The 16,094-nt window shown below is 41.2% G+C and overlaps 2 protein-coding genes across 8 annotated transcripts; one reads left to right on the top strand and one right to left on the bottom strand.

Annotated features, from left to right (window-relative positions):
• Nucleotides 1–6: 6 nt before the first annotated feature.
• Ndf (Nucleosome-destabilizing factor) lies at nt 7–5,804 on the bottom strand. 3 transcript variants are annotated; one of them, XM_089465135.1, is made up of 10 exons: nt 5,511–5,804; nt 5,035–5,071; nt 4,510–4,592; nt 3,532–4,414; nt 3,349–3,459; nt 2,978–3,248; nt 2,812–2,901; nt 2,649–2,738; nt 991–1,172; nt 7–611 (listed from the first exon to the last, which is right to left on the bottom strand). In XM_089465135.1, exons 1-10 carry the CDS (start codon nt 5,585–5,587, stop codon nt 468–470), a joined length of 1,968 nt encoding a protein of 655 aa, XP_089321261.1. In that variant the 5' UTR covers nt 5,588–5,804; the 3' UTR covers nt 7–467. The 3 variants fall into 3 exon arrangements, with proteins under 3 accessions (XP_089321261.1, XP_089321260.1, XP_017859243.1); XM_089465134.1 differs by having other exon boundaries at nt 7–1,172; nt 5,511–5,803; XM_018003754.2 differs by having other exon boundaries at nt 7–1,172; nt 2,812–2,898; nt 5,511–5,802.
• Nucleotides 5,805–7,510: 1,706 nt separating this feature from the next.
• On the top strand, nt 7,511–15,993 carry SoYb (Sister of Yb). Of its 5 annotated transcripts, XM_089464248.1 has the most exons (5): nt 7,512–7,846; nt 8,039–8,135; nt 8,535–8,591; nt 10,317–13,027; nt 13,093–15,993. In XM_089464248.1, exons 4-5 carry the CDS (start codon nt 10,337–10,339, stop codon nt 15,394–15,396), a joined length of 4,995 nt encoding a protein of 1,664 aa, XP_089320374.1. In that variant the 5' UTR covers nt 7,512–7,846; nt 8,039–8,135; nt 8,535–8,591; nt 10,317–10,336; the 3' UTR covers nt 15,397–15,993. The 5 variants fall into 5 exon arrangements, with proteins under 5 accessions (XP_089320377.1, XP_089320376.1, XP_089320374.1 ...); XM_089464251.1 differs by lacking the exon at nt 8,535–8,591 and having other exon boundaries at nt 7,511–7,846; XM_089464247.1 differs by having other exon boundaries at nt 7,512–8,135.
• The last annotated feature ends 101 nt before the right edge of the window (nt 15,994–16,094 follow it).

Raw genomic sequence — 16,094 nt, 5'->3', positions numbered from 1 at the left:
AATACATTTCTTTTTTGGTTAAACGTCAAGTTTTACGCAACAAAATAGAATAGAATAGATGAATTAATTTCGGGCTTTCAACAATTTACAGACTTGCTCAATTTGTGTGCGATATTTGAACATGCGGGGTTGAGGGGGGTCGCAAGTCATGCAGAATTATTGCTCGTACAGCGGCGTCGGCTGACAACATGGGGCCCAAAATAATTCAAAACAATATTTTAATATGAATGTTAAAAAAATCAAAACTTTTACAAATTATAACGCACAAGGAGGTATGAAAGCGGTCCGCTAACACACAACTGCTGGACTCATATATGTATATCTATATATATAAACATATATATGCCTGCTTGATCTTGTCTCATTTATAGGTCTCCCGTCAATTCACATCATTTTCTTGATCGCTTCACACTCTGTTTAACTCCCTCTCTCTTCCTCTTTCTTGATCTGCTCTCACATATCTGATCTCAAACGCTGGCCGAGCGCTGGCGCCGCGAGTTTGTCGACGGCATCCCCAACCGAATCAAGAGCCCCGATTTGGTTGGCATGTTTGCCAGAATGTTAATTGACCTGGTTGCTTGCTTTAGACTTTGATCTGGATAGAAGTTACTCTAGTTTTATGTGTGATAGCGTTTTGTTTGATTTTTGTTGGTTGGATGGAGGAAAGTGAAGAGGCAGTTAGGGGGAGTAGAGATATGAATGGATTAGAATTCGTGTTGCAAGAACAATAACTAAAAAAATGTGATGCAAATTATTGCAACAAGCATTGCTTAAACATATTGTTTGGTTATTGCTTTCAACACGACTGAATATGTGTGTGTCTGCGTCTGTCTGTCTCTGTCTGCCTGTCTGTGGCGTGGATCTCTCTCTGTGTGTGTGTGTCAGTTTATATGGATGTGTTTCATTCGTTTGATGTACGGTTTAAACTAAATGATAATGTATAGTTTAAATGGTAGTCGTGTTAACTAAATGTTAAAATCTGGATCTTACGAATACAGCACTAGAATCGTGCTCGCTGTACCCCAAGCGTTTTGTGTGCTTAAACACCTCATTCGTAATGCTCGTCACTGGCATTGACTGATCCAAATTCTCAGCCATGTTGAGCACTAGGCGCAAGTCTCTCTGCATATGACTTAATGGTTGCTGCGGATTGAAGTCGCCTTTAGCCATTTCTAGAAAACAAAAACGACAGAAAAGAATTAGATAAAATAGAAAAACTAATTACATTGAATAAATGATTATAAATGCTATAATAACAAGTTAAAATATTACATTTTTTTAAGTGAATACTAAATTTTATATAGCAAATTGTTAAATTGCTTGTTATGTCTAAGTAAACATCACCAAATCTAGGAAAAACAAGCATTATTTAAGATGTTATCTTAACTCTAAGGCAGCTGACTCTCAGACATTATACCTATATTAGATTTATAGTCTAAATAATATTTTCAGTTTCATTTATAATTTTTTTTTAGCAAAGGTATAAATATACAAAATATGTAGGGAGCTGTTAATGTAAGACAACTTTAAAAATAAAACAAGTAAGAAAGCTCTAGTCGAGACTGCTCGACTACGAGATCCCCTGAACCCTTGGAGCAATAGATATTTCAATAATTTTTCGCGTCTTTCAGCTTACACAAGAAACACGCACACACACACACACAGGCACGTACGCACACACAGGCATACATACACACACACGCATACAGACACACACACACACGCATACATACACAAACGCATACACACACACATACACATACACACACATACACAAACACATACACACACATACACAAACACATACACACACAAGCACCCACGCATAAACACGCATGGGCTGCAGTGTGCGCTTACTATGCGAACTTAATTGTTTAATAACTTTTTTTATGGACGTACGATCTTCATGAAACTTTCAGATTATGATTATAACATAGATATGCATGTAATTGCCAAAGCACAAGTCTCTAGTATTTGAAATACGCGTTTTACAAAAGTGAGGGTGAGGGGGTGAATTTAAGGGTGGGGGGTAAATTTTAACAAAAACCGAAATTGTATAAATTGCATGTAAGCATACATTAAAAATTTGGAGACTCTAGCAATAAAGGTGTGGAAGATATAATTTTATAACTGGTTTTCGATAAGGTTTTTTATCGATAAAAAAAGATCGGGATGAGTTATCGAATTTTAATGATAAACTTGATATGCGCGCTGTAATTACGGACATTTTAAAAAAAATTTGAAGTCTCTAGCTCTTATATCTTCGGAAATCGACGCGTTCATACATACGGACAGACGGACAGACGGACAGACGGACAGACGGACAGACGGACAGACGGACAGACGGACAGACAGACGGACAGGGCCAAATCAACTCAGCTCGTCACCCTGATCAAGAATATATATACTTTGTGGGGTCTGCCACGCCTCCTTCTCCCTGTTACATACATTTCAACAAAACCATTATACCCTGATTTCCCATTGAAAATGGGTTCAGGGTATAATAAAAAGTAATTTAAATTTAGGTATCGTTTCCAATTTAACATAACTATGCAATATTCAAAATATATTTTGAGCTGCTTAAGTCCATTCTAAAACTAATTTTGTTTCGGAAACTGATACTGAAACTAATTGCAGAAAAAACTTACCTTTGCCTTTGGCAAGCAGCAACGGCGATTTCATAGAAGTTAAGTCGAATATGTCTATGATATCGTTTAACGAAATGGAAAAACGATCAGCTATAAATGCAAAAAAAGGAAACAAAAAAACTAAATTAATATAATTCTTGATATAATTTTCGAATCTACGTACCCAAAGCTAACGCCTCTGCCAGGCCGACGAGACTAACGCCCAGGATTGTTTGCAAAATGAGGTTCACTTTACATGCGTTGCCAACATCTGCTAGATAAGAACAATTGACCAGATTTTAGTGTACGCTTGCGAATGAGTGAGAATTGCCATTGGCATGTCAACTTACTGCCCAAGAAGAAGGTGTTCTTGGCTATAGTTTTGAAGCAGGAATGGCACTCCTCAAAGACTGTGCGATCACCGCCGGCCAATATGATCAGCATGCCCTCGGCGGCCTCTTGTCGCGATCCATGAATTTGTGCCTCCAAATAGCGACCATTACATTGCTTGATGCCCTCTCCTATATCCATGGATGTCTCTGGATCAATGGTTGACATTTCGACGTATGCCTTATTTCGCAGATCCTTTAACTGCAGAACGCCACAGTTGCCAAAAACGAGCTGCATGAACCAATTGAAATACAATAAGAAAATTAATACATGTATACAATAATGTAAATACACTGAAATGTAAACCAAATAAAGAATTCGTAGCACTTACATCTTTGGCACCCTTGGGATCTGAGACACAGCAAAAGATGATGTCTGCTGCCTCCACTACATCCATGGGCGTGTCCTTAACCTCAGCTCCAGCATCCACAAAAGGCTGACACTGAAAATAAGAGAAAGAAGGAGATTGGGCTTTATTTTTATATATATATTTTTGGTGTTAAAGCTAACTCACCTTATCAATGGTGCGGTTCCAGACCACAACCTTGTGTTTTGTGTAGATCAAGTCCTTGACAATGGTCGATCCCATCATGCCCAGACCGAGAAAACCAAATGTCTGATCCGACGGCACAATATCGCGATCTGCCAACGTATTGGAGCGCGAATTCATGTCAATGGCCTGTGTCTCGGGTCGTGTGACCACAGGTCGATCCAGCAGCGCAATTGCATTCGGTGTGCGCTTTGTTAATGAGCCCAAAAAGGCGTCTGTGTCGATGCGTGCTCGTGCCGCAAGCGATGACGAGCTAGCGCCATCGTAATCCGCATTCGGACTCTCATAGTGATCAGCTTCGCCAGATGCGGCGCGTCGTCCACGCTTAGCTGTGCTTGCACCGGTGGGCGTGTGTTGTGCCGAGATGCGACGCTTTTGTGCTGCTGCTGACTTGGCCGAAGCGGCTTTGCTCGCCTGCTTGCTGCTGACGGCAACAGCAGCACTGGACTTAGCTTTGGGTGTGCGTTTCGCTTGGCTCTTGACTGTGGGCGTAGTTGTCACAACTGGGGAAGTTGCATTATTTTCGACTGCAGCATTCGAGGTCAGCCCATCGGATTCATCGGGACTGCCAACCACATGGGGGACAACTCCATTGTTGCCATCAGTGCCCGTTTCGGGACTCTCATCGCTGTCAAGGCCGTCGCGAATCTTGTCAAAATCAGCTTCGGTAGTATGATTGCCCATGCCGCAGCTTTCATCGATCTGACTATCAATCTCGGCCGGATTCTCCACATATTTATCAATGTCGGCCATAGCGTGCCGAAAGGCAGCCGGCTTGCTAACCTTAGCAAGCTCATCCTTCCACGGTCCTTCAAACGGCTTGATATTGTGCTCCTCAATCCAAGCGCTAAACACAAATACACACACACACACGAACACATACACGTACGATAAGTTAGCTATGGTTTTTTCTTGTTAGAATATTGCACTTGATTTACTTACAAGTTTCGCGAACCAAAAAAGAACACACATTTCGTATTGGCGCGTCGCTGCTGGGCAAGCAGATCTAGTGGCGGCTCGACAATCTGCAACAAAACAGTTAAAAGCCAATGAAAAACGTTCAATTATACACACAAGAGAGCATTTCTTTTCGCCATAACGCACACACACGCACACAGTGATGCAAAGTTCAAGCTGATTCACTGTGTTCTTTTCTATTCTTGTATTTTTCCCTTAATTTTTCAGCTGTACATACAGTAGAAAGCTGTGATATTCCAAGCCAAAGACAGAACAAATACGCGCGCTGTTGATATCAATGCTTTACTCTCCCGTTTACAACAAATATTGTAGCGTGTAAGTGCGTTATGACGTCGACAGCGTAAGCAACAGCAACAGAGTCGGCAGTGCTCAACGTCCGACGCCTCTGCCGCTGCTGCATGAAAAAAGTACAGTCGAAAACAAACACGGCAGCGACAGCGGCAGCAGCAGCGGCGTCGCCGTCGGCAGCATTATAAACATTACGCTTACCATTCCTGGCCATGGTGTGAAGCCCTTCATTTTGGCCCTGAAACATAAATACAATTTTCATTTTAATCAAGTTGTTTATATATTTTAAATGTTTTCATTTTTTTCTCTTCATATCAATAACTACAAATTGGGCGCGCGCGCGCGCGAAAAAAGCGCCAACGCAGCGACGGCGACGTTTGCTGCAACAGCAATCGTCGGCAGCTATAACACAGTCGTGTGTGGGGTGTTTAGACAAAAAAAACATAACTGTATTTTACACTGAGCATTATATGCTTAATTGTGAACCAATTGTATTTTTTCCCAATTATTTTACGCTTGCCCAACACAGCGGCAATTGAGGTTATGTATGGTTTCACTATATTTTCTTGCAACAATTCGACACACAAAATATAACTTTTTGATAGCAAGCCAACTTTCCACTTTGTCAATTGTTGTTTGGAGCATTTTAAAATTTAGTTGTGCCAAAGCAGTCTTACCATATCAAGTCCTTGGGTTTGTAGATAAATTTCTCTGTTGAGTCGCCCGATAGCGACAATTTTTTATTTTTCGACATGATGTTCTCAAGGCGTATATTAAACTTGGTTATTTTGCTGCTGTTGTTTGGACGACACACACAAGAAAATATTATTTATTTGCTTTAGCACAAACTCGTCGTAAGCAGCGCTTAATTAATTTTCTTAATTTTTCGTATGCAGCCTGCTTATTTTTTTTTGTCTTTGTATGTGTGATGCGCTTTGTGTATGTCGATAAGAACTTTCATCGAAAACAAAAATGGCGCTCGACATGTGATGCGCATGCTTATCGATTATTTAGGAAATTTTTTGCAGAACAAGTTGGCATTTCTCTACTAGGTTGGCAGGTCATTACAAAGAAATGTGAACATCAGTATGACCAGCTAATAGGGTGTTTTATTCAAAACTAAGCGACTTGTACATTTGCTTCAATATGAATTTTTCTCTTCCAATTATTTTGTAAATATAGTGAAATTGGTTTAAGATCTAGAGATATGTTACCAGTTTATACGAAGTCAAACTGCCACTATACAAAAAATATATTTATAGAATAAAATATAAAATTAAAAAAAAAATTATTTACTTGAGTTTAGACTTTCAATTGTTTTTATTCAGCATCTGCCAGTATTAGATATACGATATAAACTCTTTAATGCATAATTGGATAAATATTAGTCTAGCGCAGCCTGCATGTTTGCCAAAAAATCGAACAAACCATTTAGCAAGCGCGCAATTCATAGATTTGCAAGATAAACAAGAATGCGTGCCAAGTCTCTGAACACACACACACAGACACAGACTCGCCGTCCACATATACAATCAGATTCTCCATCCCTTTCCAATCGTATCGCAAAGCGCTTTCCATTCAATGGCTTTTAACCCGTACGGCCCGATTTGTTTAAATAAACGTTTGGCAAAGCGCATCGCAAATGCTACAATTCAATTGAATCCGTTAGCCACTGACCTCATCCACAATTGCTGTTTATCTTGTGCGTACGATCTTCCGCCCCTTTCGCCATTCAAGCGCACACAATGCGAATCCGGCAGTCGCATTAGAAATAGACCTTTCACTTAGGCCGAGAGAGACGAGAGTCCTTAACCGCAAGATAAATTACCACACGTAGGCAGCCACTTGCCGCAGCAGTCGGCATTCAACGACACTAAAGCATAATCCTCATAAATATGAAACAATCAAATAAAATAAAAAAGGAGTTAAGGATATAGGATATGGGGGTTGGGTTGGGCGCAGATGATAGACGACGACAGCGACCCAGTGGCATAAAACTTTTTTATAGGCGACCCGCAATGGTAAACAAACAAAAAAGAAGTGGAAAAATGTAACAGTGAAAGTTTTAGAGGGTAAAAACGGAAAAGGGGTAAAAAAAAAAAAATATGGTGCACTTTTTTATAGAAAAACTCGCAACTTTTTTGAGGCAAAATAAATTGTTCACACTTTCTGTTGAAATTAGCCAGCTAAAGGTAAAGGGGTGGAAGATAGGCGGGTGCATGCAGTTTTAGATTGCAAATGATTTATAAGAGTAAATACATATGTACCCTCATACATATACATATTTATATACATAAGTACTTGCGTATATATAATTTATAATATATAATATTTGTATATATAATATACACATAATTATAAAAATAATAATTATGGAAATATTAAAAAATAAAATTTTTTCATATGAATATCCAGTTTTATTTAAAAATACTGTAGGCAAACATATTTACATATACATATGTATGTATATGTACAGATATCCATTTATGTAAGTATAAAAATACACATACATGCATACATATGCATCTTTAAAAAGTACTGTAAGCATTCATATGTACATACATGTACATAAATGATGAATATATGGTCGTAGTTCACATTGCACGAAAGCACAGCATACATACATACATACAAACATATGTATGTACAAACATTCATGTAAACAAACTCGTCTGTGGAACGCAACTTCGCAAACAATATCAAATATTTAATTTTCTTTAACAAATCGAATCCTACTCAAATTTTTAATGATTGCTTTAAGTCACCCATTGGAAAATCCGAATCTTTTAACAATCGCCTTCACATAAAAAAAATGCGACACTTGAAACACTTGCGTACACACACAGAACATGCATAAGCATTCACAATTTCAGGCTAATATGCATACATACATACACATGTTTACGTTTTCCATATACCGATATGCGTATGTATGTGGGCATGTGTGTATGTTGGGCACTTTATGAATCCGGCAGTCGCCAGGCATAAACAGTCGCTCAGCCGATCGCTTCTGGTTTGTATCGCGTTTTCAATTATTTTGATCTTCGTCTATGAGGAACATACAATAAGGAAAAACATGTTAATATTTTAATTAAAAATGAATATTTGTGTAACGTTCTCCTTTTGTCATGAAATTCCTATTTTCTGTAACTGCATTATTGTCGCGCGTGTACCCGTTTTTCTATTGTGGAACACTTTTTTCTAGGGTTGTGAAATGTCGTACAGTTTACTTCTCTTAGCTTTGGCAAATGAACTATTAAATTTACATCTCTAATTGACTGCGCTAAATACTTAGTATTTTGGTGAGTACTGCTTTCAAACATATGTATATAAATGCCATACACTCTACATATATAATATATTATCTCTAAAAAGCTGTGCTCAACAATTCACTCTAAATACATGCAGCGTTAGAAAATGCTGATAGTGCGAATTTTTTAGCCGCCGTTATAAGTTTTGTTTACAATTTGTATGAGTGTGCGTTAGCTAGAGATGGGTTTATTTGAAAGTGAATTCTTGAATCGATGAATGCACAACATATATAATTTCAATATGATAGTCATCTCTTATGTGCATGTGTGTGTGTGTGCCAAAGCACATGCTTAATTCTACGGTCAATTCGTGGCATCCTTGACGTGTAATTGCAGCAAAGCGCTAAATCTAAATAATAATCTTATTTTTTTTGTTATCATTTAATACAGTTTTCTATATCAACACTTGGCGGATTTAGTAAAGCGTGTCTAATCAAATTAACCGATGTAAGTCCTTTGTACCTTTATACATATAATGTACGTTTTTTTTTTTTTTTTTTTTTCAAATTTAGGTTAGATTTTTGTGCTTGAATAGCCACGATTTGATTGATCTAACAACCCCTCTAGAGCTGGCTGCTTATTTGCATATTATATGGATATCGTTGCATTTAGGAGATTTTTTATATGATAAATTAGGGATTTAATTATTTTTTTTACTAATGCAATCTGTTTAGCTGCGAATGCGAAGAGAAAGGTTAGGTGTGGGGCAGCGGTCGTCGCATTTGCTTCGGTAAGCTAAGGGCTATAATTACAATAAGAGAATTTTCATGGTCAAATGCAGCTGTTAACTGATTAAGCTACGTGTGATCGATAGATATAAATATATATGTATTTACTTATATACGTGCTAATAGTTAAGTATATTAAAGCTAAATTTGTCATTCCATTAAACTCCATTTAACAGCAGCATCAAGCGAGTCAATAGCTGTGCCACAATGGTCTAAGTTTGAACGTTTTACCGTTTTACAATTGCAGTGAATGCGTCAATACAACAACAACAATTGCAACTGGCCGCCTGCTGTGGCAAATTGCGCTTTCAGCGTGGCACAAACAAGTGGCAAATAGGCACAAGGACCTCCCTTCTCTGCGCCCAGTTGCGGCTTTTGGCACTTTAGTTAACCCCTTTTTATGCAGTTTAAAGTGCACAGCGAAAGCTTTGTTGAAAATTCAATTAGCAAAAGTTGCTTAAAAGCACAAAATTGCCTTAAATTGGGCTAAGGACGAATTGCTTTATTTATATAAATGGGTAAACACTGGAGGGAGATGGAGATAGAGAGAGAGAGAGAGAGAGAATAATGAAATAGCGAGAGATAGAAGAAGAGGCACTCACAGAGAGAGAGAGAGAAGGTCTAGAAGGAAAGAGGAAGCGATAGAAAAAGAGGCACACACAGAAATAGATAGATAGAGAGAGAGAGAGAGAGGGAGAGTGAGGAATATATGACTAAATATTCCCAGTATTTATACAAATTGCCTTATTTGTAGAAGAGAGTAAAAAAGGGAGTGAGGGAAATCAAGAGAGACGAAAAGGATAGCAAGAGATAGAAACTAAGGCTACTTATGTTATATAAACTTTTTATACGCAGTTGCCAGCATTCATATTAGGGATCTGCGAATAAGATATACAGATATTAGACTGTTTCGGCAATTAAACCTTCCCGTTCTTTGTTATTTGAGTTGTCATTGCTTTAGCCAGTATTTTCGCATCTTATAGAATTATTGCTTATTATATTATATTATTATTGTATTATCATATACATTATTTACAATTTTAATTGAATTGAATTGAGAATTGAGCAATTGCCCTCTTTTATATATCAATACATTCCTCATCTAATTGAGACATCTTTAATATTATTTTCCTTATTTAAGAATCCATATTTATAAGTAGCTTATAAAAAAGCCTCGCTCTATGTTGGTAACTGTAATAAGGCTTTAACTGCATATACATATATATAAATAATTCCCCCACACAAAAGTTTGTCTTGCTTGGAAATCAGAGAAATTTCCACACGAATAATTCTCTTCGGAAAATTATTTGAACTTTAAGCTGTGGCTAGTAATTTCTTGTATATATGTAAACAAATATACATATATACACATACATGTGTATATATACTTAGTAACTTTCCCTAATTGAATTCAGAGTACAAATAAATCTTTTCCTCCAAACAGTTTAACTGAAGCTAGCGTAAATGGAGCAGCAAAAGGAACCGGAGCAGTGCGAAACGGCGGAGGACATTCTGATTACACAGTATGTGAATCCGCAATTGTTCTGCTACGTCAAGTTGGAGCAGCTGCAGACTGAGGGCGGCTATGTGCGTTCTATGGAGAAGCGTTTGCCGAAGTTTTGTCGTCCGGATCGCCAGCGCACCAGTTATTGGCCGGATAAATACGTCATTGTGAACTATCGGCCGGTGAAGAAACTGTTGCGAGGGCTCGTCGTTGCTAGTCCGGCTCGCGATAGGTTTCTGGTGTGGGCCATTGACTATGGCTTCACCATCAACTGCAGAACGTCGGATTTGTACCAGTTGCCGTACCACCTGCATCAGCGCTACATCAATGTCGAATGGGGCGGCATTCACTGTGTGGTGCCGCACACGGGTGGATCGTGGTCCAAGGTGGCAGCACGATTGCTGGACAAGCGCCTGGACGAAGCGAAGCGTCTGATCTTTAAGCTTCGGCATTGCAGCGAGGAGCACCAGAACTTGGGTCAGCTGCTGATGGATGAGCCGCCGGTGGATGCGGCCAGCTATTTGGTAGAGATGCAATGTGCTCGAATGGAAAACGAGGAGGTCAGCTTGGAGTTTGCTCGTAGAGTCAAGCAGGTGAACCAAGTAGATGTGGCGGAGCTGAATGAAGCTGATGTTAAGCCCAGTTTACGTGTCCTTACCGTGCTCCAGCTGGGTAAGGTAATCTGTAGTCTGCCAGCCCAAGTGCAACCGCATGTGACCTCAAGCTGTCCGCTTAGCAAAGAGTCCCAGCAATACTTGGATTCCATTTTAGGGAATCGCTATCATAAACTGGGCTCCATGACCCGTAACCTCACCTGCCCCTCAAAGCAGCTGGTTAGGTTGGAGGGCCTTTCCCGGATACGTGAAAAGCTTGCGGTACCCCAATCAGCGAAGCGTCTCAGCAGAATTAAGAGCAGAGCCGATGGCTCCGTGGATACGGCGCTCTCCCGTCCCACGGAAGCGAATAAGGTTAATAAACGCAATGTTGTAACATATTACAAAAAGAGCCTAGAAGAGGTCAAGGAAAAAAAGACGGAAGCTGAAGAGCAGTCGAAAAACCCGCCCATAAGTGCGAACAGAGGGGAGCATGATACTGATTCCTTGTCTACAATCCAACAGCTCCCCGAAAAACCTACAGAAGTCCAGAAACCCTCATCCAACGATAAACTGCAGCTTCTCAGCTATGGGCTAAGTCATTTATCCTCGGATCAGAATCCTTCATCCAAGTCTGCTAATTTGGAAAGTACAAGCGAACCCAAGTTCGTAAAGACCATTCAGCCGTATCAGAATAAAGTGATTTGTGTCTACGATAGATCTGTGAAGAGGGACTCAATGAGTGCAAGTCCGCTTCAGACTTCATCCCCCAATTTGAATATACTAAAGCAAGTTAATAGAATATTCATCCCGAAAGCCATTATGAGCAGTGAAAATCAACCTATCCGACCGGATAAACTAAAAGCCATTCCTGATTCATACAAAATTACGAACGTTTTTACGAAGCCGGATAATCTTGGACACTACACGTTGAGCAAGGAATCCATTAAGCCCACTCAAGAGACGTCTTTGGAGCTGAATTCGGATAAGCTGGAGCGCATCTATAAAGAATACTCAAATTCAAATAATAAGCCGCCAGTGTCTAACAATTCGCTTGAGCTGCAGCGCATCTATAATGCAATCCGTTTGCCAGTCGAGACTAATGCAATAGCCCCGAAGATCTGCAGTCTGGAGAACCAAGTGCTGGCGCACAGCAAGATTCCGGTGCAGCCGGTTCACAGCTTAGGCAACTCGCTCTTCTGCCCGGAGGTGCTGCTGGCCATGCAGACGATGAATATGAAGCCCACGCAGGCCACGCAGCGCTACGCCTGGCCGCACCTGATGCAGGGCCATTCCCTGGCGCTGGTGGATCGCATTGGCAGCGGTCGCTCCTGGTGCTACTTGCCCCCGCTGTGCTCCCAAGTGGTGAGCTCGATGGGAACGACGGGCAGTGGCGTCAGTCTGGGTCCCGTGGCACTGCTGCTGGCGGACTCCGTAGCCAACGCCCAGGCGCTGTTCCATCAGTGCGATCAACTGATGACTGGTTACAAGACGAACATCCTGAAGGTGGTCAACTCACATGCGCATTCTCGCCAGAAGTTGCGACTGCGACTGCTCAATTCCTGCGGCATCCTGGTCACAACGCCCACTCACTTGAAGCAGCTGCTGCAGGACGAGATGCAGCTGATCGATCCACGTCGCCTGAAGCACTTCATCATCGATGACTTCGATCGCATGTACGCGGCTCAGTCCGTTCTACTCAATGAGCTGCTGCAATTGCTGCAGAGCATTTCCAAACTCCGGCTGCAATTGGTGCTCATCGCCCAGCAGTGGCATGGAAAGGTCTTTCTCGAGCTGTTGAGGCGCTTCGACGATAATCCTCTGCTGCTCTTTGGCGACTTCCTCGAGGCAGCTGTCTATGGCCGAGTCAAACTCAATGTGGCTGTGCTGCGTAGCAATAGGAAGATCGCACAGCTGCTCGACTATTTGGCAGCTCAACATCCTCTGCAGAGACGCACAATCATCTACTGCAAGGACGAGAAGGAGTTGGCTGTGCTACGGAAGGCGTTGACTGAGGCGGGCTACGACTGCCTGGAGTCCATTGATGCAGCTAGGCAGGTGAGTGGAAAAGTCTAGCTTTATCAATCTTTGGCCAATTTTTCCTTTGAATGTCTATTTTCCAGCAAGTGAAACAGTTGCTATTGGCCACGGATGCAGTGCAGCAGCCTCCGCTGTCTGTGGGCAATTTTGAGCTAATGATTCATTACAGCTTGCCCGATTCTTGGTCCAAGTTCTCGTATCGCTTTCGTGTTTTCAGCGAGAATATTATCAACTGTCTCTTGGCCCAAAAACTGACTACGAGAATCGTCTCCTTCGTGATCCTGGACGAGAGCAATAGCCACGAGCTGCCTCGTCTGGTGCAGTTCTTTGAGGCTCACGACTTTGAGATGAGCGAGCAGATGCAGCAAATGGTGGCCAGTTGTCGCCAGCTGATTGATGAAAGTCGTCAGCTCTGCCCCCAAATCCTGAGCAGCGGCGAGTGCGTTCAGCTGTACTGCAACCGGCGGCATCAGCCAATCCGTGGGGATTTCCAGCGGCCCTGCCAGGCTGCTCTGTCGCAACCAGGCACTGTGTTGCGCGGCAACATCATCAAGGTCTACAATCCGGTGCACTTTGCCATTATGCCCGTCAGTTTCAGGGGCAGCGAGAGCCACTCCTGGCAGGATGCCCCAAATATGGCCACCCTGCGCAGGCTCAGCACCGCGCTCGAGCTGCACATGAGCATTGGGCAGAATCGCCGACCGAAGCGAACACTGAATATGTCCGACGTATGCGTCCTGCACCGCCAACTCAAATACCAGCGGGTTCGAATTGTGGATTTGTCCGAGCGCCTGGTGATTGTGCAGCAAATGGACGAGGGCACGGAGCTGCTAAAGGTCCAATCTATGGAGCTATTCGAGTGTGATGCTCGTTTCGCAGTGGAGCCACCGTTGGCCATGGACGTTCGTCTGTGTGGACTGATGCCACCCATTGGCGAGGACGACTGGCAGAAGGAGGCGACGGCGTGGGTGACGAAGCTGCTGACCAACCTCAATGAAAACCAACATTTGCAATTAACCGTAGAGCTGAGCATGCTCAATGTGGTCTACGCGAATGATATGGCCGTGCTGCAGGATTGCCCAGCGCTACAAACGTGTGTGAGGGCTACGCAGCTGTACGATGAGCTGATCCTTCGGAACTATGCCAAATCTAATGAGCAAATCATAAAAAACTTGCACAAGCTGCATGTCGAGGTAGTGAACGAGCAGACGCGATTTCAACAAGAATTGCCAGGTTTAGAGGCTGGCCCAAGGGCAGACGAAGAGGCGGTGAAGCAGAATGAGCTGGACCAAGATAAAGCTAAGCAGGATGAGGGTCTTGAAGAGATACCCAAAATCACAGACTGTGTAGAGAATGGCGAGCTAATGCAATCCGCTTTCAGTTGTCAGATAAATTCCTTAGATAAATACTCGAATGAAAATGTTAAGGAGATGTTAACTAAGTCCGAGGGGATAGAGCTCCAACACGATAGCAAATCCCCATTTAAAAACCTTGATAATACGAATGATGAGTCAGAGAAGATTGATACAGAGATAAATATCGAGAAAGAAAACGATTGCCCCGCCAACCACTTGATTAACAAGGATACGCTAGCTTCCAAGGAATCAATTGAGCTTCAAGAGGAGCTTCAAGAGGAGCTTCAAGGGCAGCCAAGTGACTCCACGTACCTCAAAGACAGCATGTATACATTTATGGAGATTCTGCTGAAGGATCTGAATTCCGATGATGCAGCGCTTCAAGACGCAGCCAAAAATATGATGGAAGGAATACTGGCAACTGATAAGACAAGCCCCCAAAAACCAAATACTCCTAAATTGGAAAGCAATGGCGATATATTGCCAAAGTCCAAGCTACAGTTAACACCCGCTAGGTTGGCCAGTGCCTTATGCTGTGCTGCCGTCGCCGACAATGCAGTGCGTCCAAGGGTGTGCTGGCATCAGACTCTGCTGCAGCTAGAGCTCATCATCGAGCAGGAAGTGCCACAATACCAGCTCGTGCATCGGGACAATGTCCTCTTCTATCAGGTCACCGAGACGACGCCGCCGCAACGCTGCATACTCAATCTGCTGGGCGAGGTGAAGATATTATCGGAGCAGCAGCACGGCTATCGGCTGCACATTAAACTGGCCAAGGTTGGCCTCCGTGTCTACTGGCCCACTTTGCTGGACTCTTTGTCTGCGCAGCAGCACTGCCATTGGCTGGTCTATGACACGGAGCGCGCCAAGATTCCTCACTCCAACGCGGGTCGCATACATTGGATGCGCTACATCCGCAAGCAATATGTTCAGCAGGAGGGCGAAAGCGACGATGGCGACGATTGGCCATCGGATGACCGGAATGATTTGTCGGACATAGATGTCGGTATAAACGAAACTGCAGATATATAGAAACTCTACAATAGAGTGATATATCAAATACTTTATAAACTATGTTCGCTTCTCTATACTTTTTATTCATACTGGAGCTGCATGATTTTTGGTTTCTTTCATAAATTTGTAAATTTATATGCAATTCCTTATTTATTCCACCAAGAATTATAGCACAGACATTTTAAAAGTTTGTATACATTTTTACCAATTTTTGCAATTTTTAAAAATAACTTATTCTTCAGGTCAGATATTTGAATTCAACTTGATTTCTACAAACAAATTTTCTAAAATTAAACAATTGACTTTTTACTATTTTAAATATATATATATAGACATATACATATATAATTTTTTTTTTTTAAATATTTTATTCTTCATGTCAGTTATTCAAATTCAAGTTGACTTCTACAACTAATTACTTTTATTTTTACTATTTTCAAATAAAATATTTACAAAAATTAAAAAAAAAAAATAATAATAATAAAAATATACAAATACTAACTACGTAACTTTAAAATTTTTTAAAATTCAACTAGATTTGTACAAAAAAAATTCTAAAAAAGATTAATTATGGAAAAATTTTGAATGTATTAATTTTGTTATAATTAAAAAAAATCTATATCAAACAAAGAAAACCCAGTATATAAATTAGAATTTAAAAAAAAAATCTAACAAAAATAATAAAAATATTTTTTTCTGTATTAATTTTAATTATA

The sequence above is a fragment of the Drosophila arizonae genome, chromosome 3 (genome assembly GCF_054131065.1).
Source record: "Drosophila arizonae isolate 15081-1271.41 chromosome 3, UAZ_ARI_1.0, whole genome shotgun sequence".
Taxonomy (NCBI): Eukaryota; Metazoa; Arthropoda; class Insecta; order Diptera; family Drosophilidae; genus Drosophila; species Drosophila arizonae.
This window is presented reverse-complemented; position numbering and strand designations above follow the sequence as displayed.